Source organism: Danio rerio, chromosome 23 (assembly GCF_052040795.2).
Source record: "Danio rerio strain M-AB ecotype USA chromosome 23, GRCz13ab, whole genome shotgun sequence".
Classification (NCBI taxonomy): Eukaryota; Metazoa; Chordata; class Actinopteri; order Cypriniformes; family Danionidae; genus Danio; species Danio rerio.
Genome location: NC_141043.1, coordinates 10,121,271 through 10,134,583, shown reverse-complemented (window position 1 = coordinate 10,134,583; position 13,313 = coordinate 10,121,271). Strand labels below are relative to the sequence as shown.

The 13,313-nt window shown below is 37.0% G+C and overlaps 1 protein-coding gene across 16 annotated transcripts in view; it reads left to right on the top strand.

Annotated features, from left to right (window-relative positions):
- prkcbp1l (protein kinase C binding protein 1, like) overlaps positions 1–13,313 on the top strand; it is an 88,918-nt gene that overhangs the window by 31,852 nt on the left and 43,753 nt on the right. For 2 of the 16 annotated variants that reach the window (XM_087305205.1, XM_087305201.1), the window contains exons 1-3: positions 6,695–6,804; positions 6,888–7,075; positions 11,082–11,152. In XM_087305205.1, the coding sequence (XP_087161331.1) occupies positions 11,128–11,152 (25 nt within the window). In that variant the 5' untranslated portion in view covers positions 6,695–6,804; positions 6,888–7,075; positions 11,082–11,127. 16 annotated transcript variants of the gene reach the window in all.

Here is a 13,313-nt window from a genome sequence, read left to right as displayed (position 1 = left end):
GGTTGCTGATTTAAGCCTCGGCTGGCTCAGTTGGCGTTTCTGTGTGGAGTTTGCATGTTCCCCCCGCGTTCGCATGGATGTGCTCCGGTTTCCCCCACAAGTCCAAAGACATATGGTACAGGTGAATCGGGTGAGCTAAATTGTCTGTAGTGAATGAGTGTATGGTTGTTTCCCAGTGATGGGTTACAGCTAGGGCATATGCTAAATAAGTTGGCGGTTCGTTCTGTTGTGGAGACCCCAGATTAATAAAGGGACTAAGCCAAAAATAAAATGAATTAATATTTCATGTAATTGCCAAAGGAACATGTCTATTATTTAATTTTCAGCCATTTCATCTATACTGTTCACTTTTCAGTATTATTTTGATTATGATTTCAGTTTTAATTTCAGTTGTGCCACTGTTTCAGACAGATTTTCATTCGCCTAACTAGCAGTTACATGACATTAGATCTCAATAGTATCTGGATGCAGCCGATCTTGCCATGTCCGTTTCTTATATTTGAGTCAGTGCTTGTTGTCTCCAGTGGATGTCAGTGTTGTGTAAGTATAACTGGGCATGCGGTGTTGTTTTGAGGCCTGGTAGAAGCTTTTGGCTTTGAAGGCCTTAACATGTTCCTATTAAATACAAGTCAGTCTTAATGTGGCGTCATTGTTGCGCAGTGGGTAGCACGATCGCCTCACAGCAAGAACGCTGATTCGAGCCTCGGCTGGGTCAGTTGACATTTCTGTGTGGAGTTTGAATGCTCTCTCGTGTTCGTGTGGGTTTCCTCCAAGTGCTCTGGTTTCCCCCACAGTCTAAAGACGTACGCTTTGGGTGAAGCGGGTAGGCTGAATTGTTTGTAGTGTAAAAGTGTATAGATGTTTCCCAGTGATACTTTGCAGCTGGAAGGCCGTCTTCTGCATAAAAACATGCTGGATATGTTGATGATTCATTCCACTGTGGCGATTTATATATAAGATTAGTTTTAATTTGTGCTTTATCCTATTTGTTATGCGCTTGTCATTTGTTTTATATTTATATACAGTTTTACTTCACTTAAAACTCCAATGTTTTTATTTTCTCTTGTTGTTGTGGTATTTTAGTTATATTTAGTAGTTCATTGTTTTCTTAAGCATTAGCTTATTTAATTGCCAAAGCAATATTTCTTTCATTTAATTTTCATGTATTCCATCTATAGTTAATATTTCACTGCTATTTCGCTTACCTAAATCCACTTTTAAAGAGTTTTACTTTTAGTAGTACCACTGTTTCAGACAGATTTTCATTCGCCTAGCACAGGGGTGCCCAAACTCAGTCCTGGAGGGCCGGTGTCCTGCAGATTTTAGCTCCAACATGCCTCAACACACCTGCATGGATGTTTCTAGGAATCCTAGTAAGAGCTTGATTAGCTAGCCCAGGTGTGTCTGATTGTGGTTGGAACTAAACTTTGCAGGACACCGGCCCTGCAGGACAGTGATTGGGCACCCCTGGTCTAGCAGTTATGACGGATCATAACCTGCTCTGTCAGCCCTAATGGTGATTTCTCAGATTGTAAATCGGTGCTCTGTGTCTCCAGTAGATGTCAGTGTTGTGTCAGTGTAACTGAGCAGGCAGCGTTGTTTTAAGGCCTAGTTGAAGCTTTGGCCGTGAAGGCCTAAACATGTTATTAATAAAAAATACTAGTCACTCTTAACGTGCCAAAGCCTTAATACGAATAGCAGTTAAAAGTTAAAGGGTTACATCACCCAAAAAGGAAATGTACCTCGAAATTTACTCTCCCTCATGTCGTTTTAAGGCTTTATAAGTTTCTTTCTTCTGTTGAACACAAAAGAGTGCTGGTTGCTGGAACTATGGCAGTCTGTGGGTCCATCATTTTTCAAAATATCTGCTTTTAAATGAAAGAAACTCAAGCAGATTTTGACTAGGTGAAGGGTAAGTAAATGATGACCGAATGTTCATTTTTGGGTGAACCACCACTTTAACCCTTTATTTTGACTGCTTTAAATAATGTTGGTTTACAAAATAAGCAAACGTAATCCTGCTGCACTACTACTCTCGATTTTCGTTTTAAACATGTTAAATAAGAATCTGAAATATTTTATGGCATACATTAAAAAATAAAGATGATGTAGTATTCAAAAATGTCTTATTTTGATTTTTTTTTTTGAAAATAAATTGGTCTTACACTTTATATTTTCAGATTTTTTTGTGGTATATGTATTAATTCCGGTACTTTTACCATAAACTGACATATTTACCATTTGGTAGAGGCTGATATTTTAGAAATTATGCGACGCCTTGAAAAGAAATGCATTGAGTGTGTTAACTAGCGGCATTAGGAGTTAAGAAATGCTATCCACATTTATTTTGGTGGGGCAGTCAAGGGTTAAGAGTGTAAGGAAATCACCTAGCACCTATATTGTGTTGAATTCAATCTTTTCTTGAATAGTTTTGAAAGAATGTTTGCTTTAAATGCTTTCTAATCAAATTATATACATTATATACAATCCAAATGTAGTTCATTTTGCTGACTGACACAAAAACAGCATGGCATTTCTCGTTTTTAGTGTGAGTATTTGGTCTGCTTCACATGTCACTCATAAATAGGCTGCAGTTCAAGCACAGGAAGTCACAATGACTGCACTATTTTTGCTCAGGGCTGGTTGGGTTTTCACTAAAGGAGTGTCTCCTGTTTCTCAAGCGGCTCCGGTGGGGGGAGGGATTAAACAAAGGCCTATGGCTCCACACTGAATCGACACACACACACGCACGAACACAAACTAAAGCACTCCAACACACAAACCTAACCCCAGAACACACAGCTAAAAGACGCTTAGCCGCCTTTCCACACCGACTCCTTATAAACAAGCATATGTTTTGAGTAAACGAGGCCTAGTTTTCTCTCTCCCTCTCCTCTGTGCTCTTTCCAGCAGTCACTGCTGATCCTGCCAGTGCCGAACAAAGATAATTACTCAGGAAGCGCTTCGGCCAATCAGACGCGGCCTTACATCCTGCTTGTGGGAGGGCAGCCAGTCACGGCCCTGCTCTGATCAGACAGGCCTGAGCTCTGAGTGTGGAGAGGAGAGCCCTCCCTTGTCTAAAGGCTTGTCCTCCATGTTTTATAAGTATTGACATTACACTGTTTCAGCCATGCATCCACAGAGGTAAGCCTGATGTTTTATTACGTCTGTCCTTTCTCGTCATCGTTCTGTTTTCATCCACTGCTAACACTCTGAATTGCAGATTTGCTTCTCCAGTGACTGGGGAGGCCTAGCAAAAAAAAGAGAGAGGCCTGATTGTGAAAAACAGGGCAGAGAGGAGGAGGGAGGAGGGGAAGAGAGGGGGGTCAGTTCTCCCTCTCCTGAGCTTTGGCCTGTGTGCTGCTGCTCAGTCACATGGTTTCGTGGCAAACATAGGCAGCTATCAGTCATTGCTGAAGTGGCAAACATTCTCAGTCATTTCTGGATGTGGTGTGTGTGTGTGTGCCCTCTCTGTTGGTCTGCCCCATGTGGGGGTGGGGGTGGTGGTAAAGGATCAGGGGGGTGTGCTATGGGTGATGTACTTTGGTAAGCTGATTGCCTGTCCCATTGTCTGTGTTTGTGTCACAAGCCACGCCACAGAAAATGGAGGCATCTGCTTGGGCCCTATGAGAGAGCTGGGAGTCCCAGCTGTGGTCATTTTACAGAGGGGCAGGATGGGTAATTCAGGACAAGAGTGACCAATGAGAGAGTGAGAGCTGAATTTAAAATGTTTTTACTTATATTACATATTTTTAGTCCATATATATATGTAGGGAATTTATCCGAATCTGAAAGAGCTTTATTGCTAAGCATGTTAACACATGAGGAATTAAATAATATATGTAATTGGTCATTTGGGATGGTATCTCATGTAGTTTTGGGATGGGTTTTTTCAGTGTTGGAACAAATTTGAGTCTGAAAACAAGCATAGATTATTTTTTATAGATGATTTTTAATTGCCAAAACAACATTTAAAAAAAAATAAAATAAAATAATAATTTATATATATATATATATATATATATATATATATATATATATATATATATATATATATATATATATATATATATATATAAACATTATTTATCAATATGTGACACTTTTTGGTTTCTCGAAAACTATAAAAATTAAAAATGTAAAACAGGAAGTACGTTAGGACCATTGTTTTTGTTTACATCCCTCAAAATGGTGTGTATGTATATATATATATATATATATATATATATATATATATATATATATATATGTGTGTGTGTGTGTGTGTGTGTGTGTGTGTGTGTATGTGTGTATGTGTGTGTGTGTGTGTGTGTGTGTGTATGTGTGTGTGTGTGTGTGTGTATATATATGTATATGTGTGTGTTTTCTAAATTGTTTTCCAAAGGCCCGTAGTTTGCTTAAATACAGACACTAAATGCAGACAGCCACAATGGCAAAAGCCGTATGACAGGTTTTAGAGTTGATCAGATTAATTATTCACTTTCATTTTCTTAGTGAGCAGCGTTTGTGGTTTTTTTTTGTTTTTTTTGGCTTGGCCTTTTTCAAAAGCACTATGATTATGTGAAGTGAGCATTAGCACTGCTGAGTTATTAAAAAAATTAATAAGTACATCATGAGATCTCAAGGACCAGATGTAGGCATGATACGATAACCGTTTTTAGGGTATACCACGGTTTGTAAAAGTCAAGAATTTTAAAAACTGCCAAAGTTTTCTGCTATACCGTTCCTACGATATATGCAAGATGTTTTTTAGGACAACAGTATCTCTAGCTGAAAAGATTTCCAAAGATGCCGTTTTACATTGTACAGAATTCAGTGTTTTTGAAACAAATGAAGACAGCAGAAGTCAATGATTTATTTTAATCAATTAGCCTGACATGTTTGCTGTTGCAAAATATTATAAATGTTTCCCAAAATAAAATATATTGTGTTCAAAGGGAGGGGAAAGACATTTAAAACGAACATGTTTTAGGGAAGTAATCACAATACAGTGAAACTGTGATGTTTTTATCCAAGGTTATCATACCGCCAGAATCTTATAAATGCCCATGCCTAACCAGATGATTTTGTTCAGGGTTTCAGTTGAATTTAAAGAATTATTTAGATATTATGAAGGCATTTGTGTTTTGTTTTATTTTCAGGATGTAATTTAATTAAGTAAATCAACAATAATTATTTATTTATTTTGCTTTTGAATTGCATGCATTTTAATGTATAGTCACATATAGTGTGAGCAGGTATGACTAGCCAGAGATGCCATTTTGTAATTTAAGGTTCTACTGTTTTTGACATGTGGGTTATATTGTAGAAAGAGTTCATCAGCTTCACACTGATTATGCATAAACGTATGTACTTTTGTCTGTTTGCATGCGAACAGACATATGGTAGGTTTTAAAGGTCATCAGAACTATGATCCGATTGCATTTCCGTTTACGAGCAGATGTTTAGTTTTTAGCTCTTTAGCTGAGCTGAAATGCATCAAATTTGAATTCAGTTTCAGTTTCAAATGAATTTGTGTAAGAACAAAACCCAGCAGGAGCAGGCTGTGACATAAAACTCGCCTTTTATTCAGATGAAATTAGCATATTATTCATCTCGGTTGAAGATTTACGATGAAGTTAACAATAAAATAGCACCGCAACACATACATATACACACACATACACACACAGCTGATCCCAAAGACAAAACAAGCGAGCACAAACCACACGGGACTAAAAGCCTCCTGCCACATTCCCAAAGGATCCTTAGCCCTTCTAATGATATTTATGGCAGCGTTTCAAAAACCCCATCCAATACGTATCATATTTCGCCTGTTTATCAAACAGCAAATGGTTTGTGAATTGGCTCTTGTAATTATGGACAATTATTGTAATTGCTATCACAATATAGTTGCCTACACTCAAAAAAGACTTTTGCTGCTTGTTCAAACTACTTGTTTAAAATGAGTTGGAACAACACAATTCTTATGTTTCTTTTTTTTGGGGGGGGGACAACTTAATAATTCTGTTTAATCCACTTAAATTTGTAAAAACGATTTGTGTTGGGACTAGATGTGGGAATTGTGTGGAACCCAGCATTTTTTACAGTGTAGATTTGTGTAAATTGTTAACCTAGCTTGTCTTAATACAGTGTAGTTCAGGTTTTGTGTGTTCCCAGGGATATTACACCACTGCGACTGGGATTCTTGTCAAGGAAAAGACGTTGTAAAGAATCGGCTAGGTTCCACTTGGAGGAATAAATGACCTACAGTGGTTTGACGAGGCTATTTTGCCTGAGTAAAGAGCAACAGAAGCAGTCAAATCATATCGACGTCAGCATCAGTGACAGGAAGCAACGGTGTTGCCCTTGAAGTGATTCGCAAAGCGGCCACACTACTTTTTTTTTTTTTTAACAGCTCAAGAGGAAGGTTTTGCCTCATCTGTGTGGCATGAGGTTAGTTTGCATGTTGATACTCAAGTGCATTACCACTTGACTTGTTTTTTTCTCAGCTGTGGCTCTTGAGACTGGCCTAAACGCAAGGTTTTCTCTCGTTCTCCCTGTTTACTGTAAGCTCCTGTGCCATGGACGTGCCAGAGCCCGCGTCTGTGGCCTAGAGGGAGGGGGGAAGGGGAGCTCGAGCCGAACGGAGCGGTGGGGGAAGGGAGGCACTCTCATTTCCTGCGAAGAGAGAGAAAAAAAGAGAGACCTCGGCTCACTCTCTGACCAGTTATCTCCACATTCACAGCTGCCTTTCTCTTTATTTGGTCTGTTTGCGAGGACCTCTGCTTGTCTCAGATCGTTCTAGAAGATCTGGTTTCGGAGGCAGGTTTGCTTGCAGATTGGTGCTTTTCTTCCTCTTCACCGGATCAGCCTCAGGACTTCCTGTTTCTTTGATTTCTGTGTAGGGATCTGGATTTTTCAGCCACACAGTTGGCTTGACCTTTCCGAAGCCAAAAGGAAAAGGGAGGCCTAGTGGATGGGAGTTTCTGACGTGACTTGGCCCTAATGTGAAACTACATCCATGCGGCTCCTTTCGGCCTCGCATTAAACTCCAAAATGGAGAGCTCTCAGGCCCTTGGGTACACACTTAGATGTGCGTTTCTTTCTCAGACATCTTATGTCTAATTCAGATTTTCTGAAGCGGATAGTCTTTCTCCTAATGTCATTGCTGTCGTTTCTGACTCAATCTGCTGATTACTTATGACTTTTCTTTTTTTCTTTTTTTGCTGGAATATTTTCTTGTGAAAAAGGTGAGTTTTGTTCCTCGCTGTGGAAGATTATGTGGCATTTTGGATTTATCTGATGAATTTTTTATTTTCTTGTCCTAAAGAATCAAGAGAACGTGTATTTTTTTTTCCCTGCAGTGTTAAACTGTGGCCCTGTCAATGAAAATTAGTGAAAGACTAAGGCCTCATAGTGGCCTGATGATCAATCCTGTCAGTCTAATCCTGATGTAATAGAGATCCGTTACCGGCTTTTAAGCCTCTCTAGTCTTTCCTTTCTTCTACACAAAGGCCAGGATCAAGGCCTGGTCGTTGTAGGATTGTGTTTGTGCCGTTGGCCTTGGTCCGCCTCTTTTCTTTCACCTGTCATTTACGCATTTCTTTTTGGTACCCATCATTTCCGTCCTACTCTTGCGGTTGAGGAGGTTTTTTGTTGATTGATTGACTGACTATAGTGGGGTTCTCAGTTTTAGTGGTGAATAAGGCCTCATTGTGGTCATGGTGTAGTAGAGTGTTAAGTAGTCAGTTTTTTTTTTTTGTTTTTTTTTTGCTGTTGTTAAATTCTTCTATCTTGTCCTTTTTTATTAACTATTGTTATGATCTGATTACATTATTGCTGAATTTGTGCCGTATATTTTGTTAAGATTCTTCAATTTAAAGTTTTATTCATAATATTACATTTTAAGCCTATATGATTAGAAGTTCTTTTGCCCAAGTACTGGGCACGAGGCGAACAAAACACAAAGATTTTTCTACAAATCATTACATATGGTGCATAAAATGCTAAATTATTTGTGCAAATTACTCTTTAGTAGTCTTCTCAACTAAATCCTTTACATTTCAATATTTACCTTGTTTTTCAACCCATAGATAAACTAACATGCAAGACTTGTTTCGTTAGCTGCGTAAAGGGAATAATGATAAAATAAATTGTAACCTAAATATGCAATAAATGTTTGCGCTACAAATTGTTGCTTATAATAAACACTATGGGCTGTATTTTAATGATCTAGGTGCAAAGTCTAAAGTGCAGGGCGCAAAAGCATTAAGGATGTGTTCAGTGTCCAGTTTTGCTATTTTAAGGAAGGAAAAATACGCTCTGTCTGCACCCCGGCGCATGGTCTAACAGGGTTGAGCTTATTTTCTTAATAAGTTATGGGTGTGTTTTGAGAATCTAGCCCATTCTCTTAAAGAGTCAGTTGCGTTGCGCCATGGCACATTTGCTATTTACATGGTGGAGTTTGTAAGTGGAAAAATTGAATGCTTCAGTAGTGAGAAAACAGTTAAACAGACCATCTGCAGCACAAGTATATAGAATCTGGTTTATTGCACAGTCTATTTTATTTTCTCAAAATAGCAATGTGCCTTAACACACCTCTTTTCAAGACCGAAACACCCATGGGTTCACAAAGTGCCGCAAATAGATGTCATTTAAAAAACGTGGAGAAAAACAGGAAAATTAAGGTTGCACTGGTCTGAAAATAGTATAACGTCCGGGCTGGGTGTATGATAGGACCCTTTATGTTAAAATAGTATGGTAAAAAAATACCAGCTTGCAATAACTACAATCAGAAGTCATTTGCAAACGGCCTCATCTGTGAAAAATAAGGTAAATATGAACCGTCAAACGGTTTCATGCAAATATTGTCAGAATTGTGCTGGAAAATGTTTGCTTGTATTAAAGGCCTTTATATGGTAAGAAAAAAGCAACAATACAAATTGAAAATTCACACTCAAAATGTCCAAAATGTTCATCTGTCCTATGAGATTTCATTGTGGGTGGGACTATCTAGCTAATGCCACCAATACAGAACCAAAGAGACCAATTGGCCTAATTTTTAAAATAAGTTTGTGAATGTGTGAGACATAATAATAACAAAATGCAGAAAACTGGTTGCATTAAAAAATATTTTTTTGTTATTACAACAATATGGTGTTTTAACAAAACATTAAATTAATTTGGTAAATAATATATTATATAAATAAATAATAAAATAATAAACTGCTATAGCAGTTTGCGGTATTAAATTAGTTTTGTACAGCAAGAAATACTTGGAATCAGACTGAAAGTTAATTTACAAATGGCTGTGCTCACTCAAAAGTTACTTTTTATAGAAAATACATCATTTTGTGTGTTTTTTTTTTGTCTTTATTAAATCAGTGACCAGATTTATGAATTTGGCAATTAAAGAGTTAAAATCCTGTAATTTTCTAAACAATATAGTATTTTTAAACAGGACTGGGGTTGATAGACAGATTTATGCAAAACAATGTAAAACAACATTTGTCTGATACATTTTTACAGCAGTTTAATTAAGTGGATGGTATAATTTCGAACATAACAAAAGAGTAGTAAACTTGGAACAGTGCACAAGGGTTAAGATATCTATTAGTATCTGAGCTCTTGGTCTCGAGCACTTTTTGCATTGTATCATGGTGAAGAAGCACTTTCTGTCCTTCTCTTGGTAGTTGTAGTTGGTAGTTTGGGGAAACTTTGTTTCATGGTTAACATTTTATGATGCTCATGATAAAGAAACAAAGAAAACAATAATAATATTCTATTTATTTAAATTTTTAAAGATTTTAGCAAAGCCCAGTTTTAGACCCATCAAATTTACTATTTTTAATAAATTTTGTCTTTGTTTGTTGGTTGTTGAATTTAAAATGAATGATTAATTGTAACACTTATTCGTTAATAAGCTTAATTGATCATATTTCATTTGTTCATGTTGAATCATTCAATGGAAAATATGTTATATTGTAAGTTTACTTTTGTTGTATTTAAATTGATTTGAAATATTAATTTAACTGGTTTAGAAATTTAGTTTAAATGCTGAATCTTAAACCGCCTTATTTTGGTTTACTTCAAAATCTTGTCTGTTCCTATATTGCCTTTCTTGCATGTTTCTTTTCAGACGGCAAGGCAGAGGAAATCTATGACCCAGATTTATTTTGCTATTTTGGTAAAAACTGTGGAATTATTTTGAGAGCATAGTAACTAAATACTTGAGACATGAATAAAAACATTTTTTTTTAAGGTTTACAATTCACATTCATTTAGAACCACTTGTTTGGCAAACTAATCTTCGGTAAGTCTTGCATATATCTAGTAAAGTTAGTTATAAACTGATAAAATTAGTTTATAAACTGAATTGTTCATAAATCATCTAAACATTTGCATATTATTCAATAAGAGTATACTGAAACAAATGTAAAAACTCAAAAACGACATATATTTACACAAATTTACACAAGTGAATCAATTGATTCGGCGATCTACGTGGGCCTACTCATAGCTAATGAACCTAATGTAAATACCATCAGGTATAGGCTACATTTTCATGCATCACTGTCAGAAGCTGATGGTATTATGCCTGAACTTTGGTAAAGCCAAATCCTCTCAGACCAGAAGTAGACTGAGTCTGACTTAAAGCCACTGTTCAGAAGTCGTTGTCTTCGTGGTAATCCCCAGTGAGTGTACCTATTCACAGCAATATATTCCCCATGAACATGTTTGCTTCATCTGAGGGAGGTGTTGCTCTATAACTAGACACAGTGAGAGAGAGAGAGAGTTTATGCCTTGCCAAATGACCTTAGGTTAAAACACTTAATATCCTCTTGTAAATTTCCTCTACAGGCCCTCGGTCTGTTTCAGCACTGCCCGGAAAAAGCATGTCGTTCTCAGTGTCTTTTTTTTTTACCATAGCAAAAGTGGTTGAGATTTGGAATGGAGGACAATTGCTATAAAGAACAACAACATAACTCTGGAGATTAGATTACATCACCCAAGTCTTTTATCTCAGGGGTAGACCTCATGAGATTTCAGTGTCTTATTCCAGCATTTTCCTTTGCTCTCCCTCTCTCTACTTCATTTAGTTCGGCTGTGGAGGAAGTAAAGACGGAGTCCGATGCTGTTGACGGGATGGAGGTGTCCGTGCCACCCAAAGGTATTTTTCCCCCACTTTATTCTACGATTTTGACTCCTTTTGATGTATGAATTTGATTTGGCCTCTAAAAATGTGCTTTAATCTTACATAAAAGACTCCAAATTTAGATGTGCGATTGTGAGAGTTCAATACTCAAGATGAAATGAATGAGCCACATCAAACGTGGCATGTGATTTCCTCTTTCATCATGGCAGTTGTTTGTTAGTATCTGGAGCTTTGTGTTAGTGGGTTAGTCAGGCGTTTGATTTGATGTATTTTTGGTGTTGTCTTTGAAAGGTCACAATCAAAGGCCACAATCACAGCAAGTGAGGTGTTCAGGGTTCTCACAGGCCATGGAAATTCTGGAATTTCAATTTTAAAGGGTCTATTTCAGACATTGAAAGTCAGGGAATGTTTTATTTTTTGTCCAAGTATTAGGAGAAAATATTAAAGAATTTGCTTGTCATTTAAAATTGTACCTTCTGCGCACAAAATTTCTGAATATTTCTGAATATTTTGACCATTGCTTAATTTGTAAGTGAATAATTTTTGGAAAAAAAAGAGCAAGTAAAAGCTGCTGTAATCGATGGCACCCACACACTTTGTTTTCCCAACAATTCATCAGTTCATTCCTTCATTTTCCTTTGGCTATATCCCTTTTTTTATTAAGGGTCACCACAGCAGAATGTACCGCCAACTATTCCAGCATATATTTTATACAGCGCTTCCAGTCCTTCCCAATACTGGGAAACACCCTTACACTCTCACATTCCCACATTCACTACAGCCAATTTAGTTAATCCAATTCACCTATAGCGCATGTCTTTGGACTGTAGGGGAAACCGGAACACCTGGAGGAAACCCACTATAACACAGGGACAACATGCAAACTCTACACAGAAATTCCAACTGGCCCAACAGGGACTCGATCCAGTGACCTTGCTGTGAGGCGACAGTGCGAACCACTGTGCCCCTTTTCCCAAAGCATTATGTCACTAAATGCAAGCAGCAAGTACGTTTACATGGACACCTATACACCAATTTGTTAATGTGATTAAGACAATACTCTGATTAAGAGTCTCCCATGTAAACAGAGATTTTGGATGACATTAATCTGAATCATAATCGAATTAAACACAAATTGAATTAAGACATGGAGTATTCCTATTTTAGTTGCATTATTGAAGTGCTGTACAGACATGTAAACCCCTGAATAAAACTATTACTATCATGTAGGATTTTCCACCGCATTTTAAGCCAGAATTTTCCATAAACACACAACTGTTTGACAGCATTCTCTATACCTACAAAGTCAGTACAGACATCTCCAACTGCGCATACACACAGACACGGAACTCTTGGAGACTCGTCACACCCGCCATCATCATCATCACTTAACACACTTTTATTCTGTCTGTGAAATGTGGAAGGTTACTTTTAGTACAGCGTTCGGTGTCAAATTCCATTAAAACAACACTCTACAACTAGTCCTTACTTCATACTTTCATCCAGTACCTGAAACAAAATTACGTGAAACTCCAAAGGAAGCGTTATGGAGCTTGGTGACATAATGACATTAATCGGTCTATGTACTAAAACATGTAAAACGGGAACCTGAAAGAAACGTTCTTAAAGCAGCTCATATAAAAATCCCTAGTTATATTATTGCTTTATTTGGATTAAGGTAAAACCTAAAAACCTACCTATACAATTAGTCTGGAAATAAACAAAACATGGCAAACGAAAGGGGACACAGAATATCAGGAAATAAACCTGAAAATAAATGAACGACACTTTGCAAATGATAATTTTGACACCAAGCGTGAACAAACTGTCTACACTAGATGTCGAATTGGACATTCTGTTGACTCAATTTGTATATACTGAATAGCAAAGCACCACCTAAATGTAATTACTGCCAAGCTGCTCTTACCATGAAACATATTTTGTTGGAATGTAAAAGTTTGAAAACCATTAGACAATTTTTATAGGGAGAGTACTTTGATAGACATTTTTAAAAAGGTACCACCAGAAAGAATCTTAAGTTATTTAGCAAAAATTTTACTAAAAAAACTTTTTATTGTAATACGAATTTGTTTTTATCATGTACTATTTTTATGTATACACATCTTGCCATGAAATAGCCATAAGTTGTTGATGTGGCAATTAATAAATAAATAAA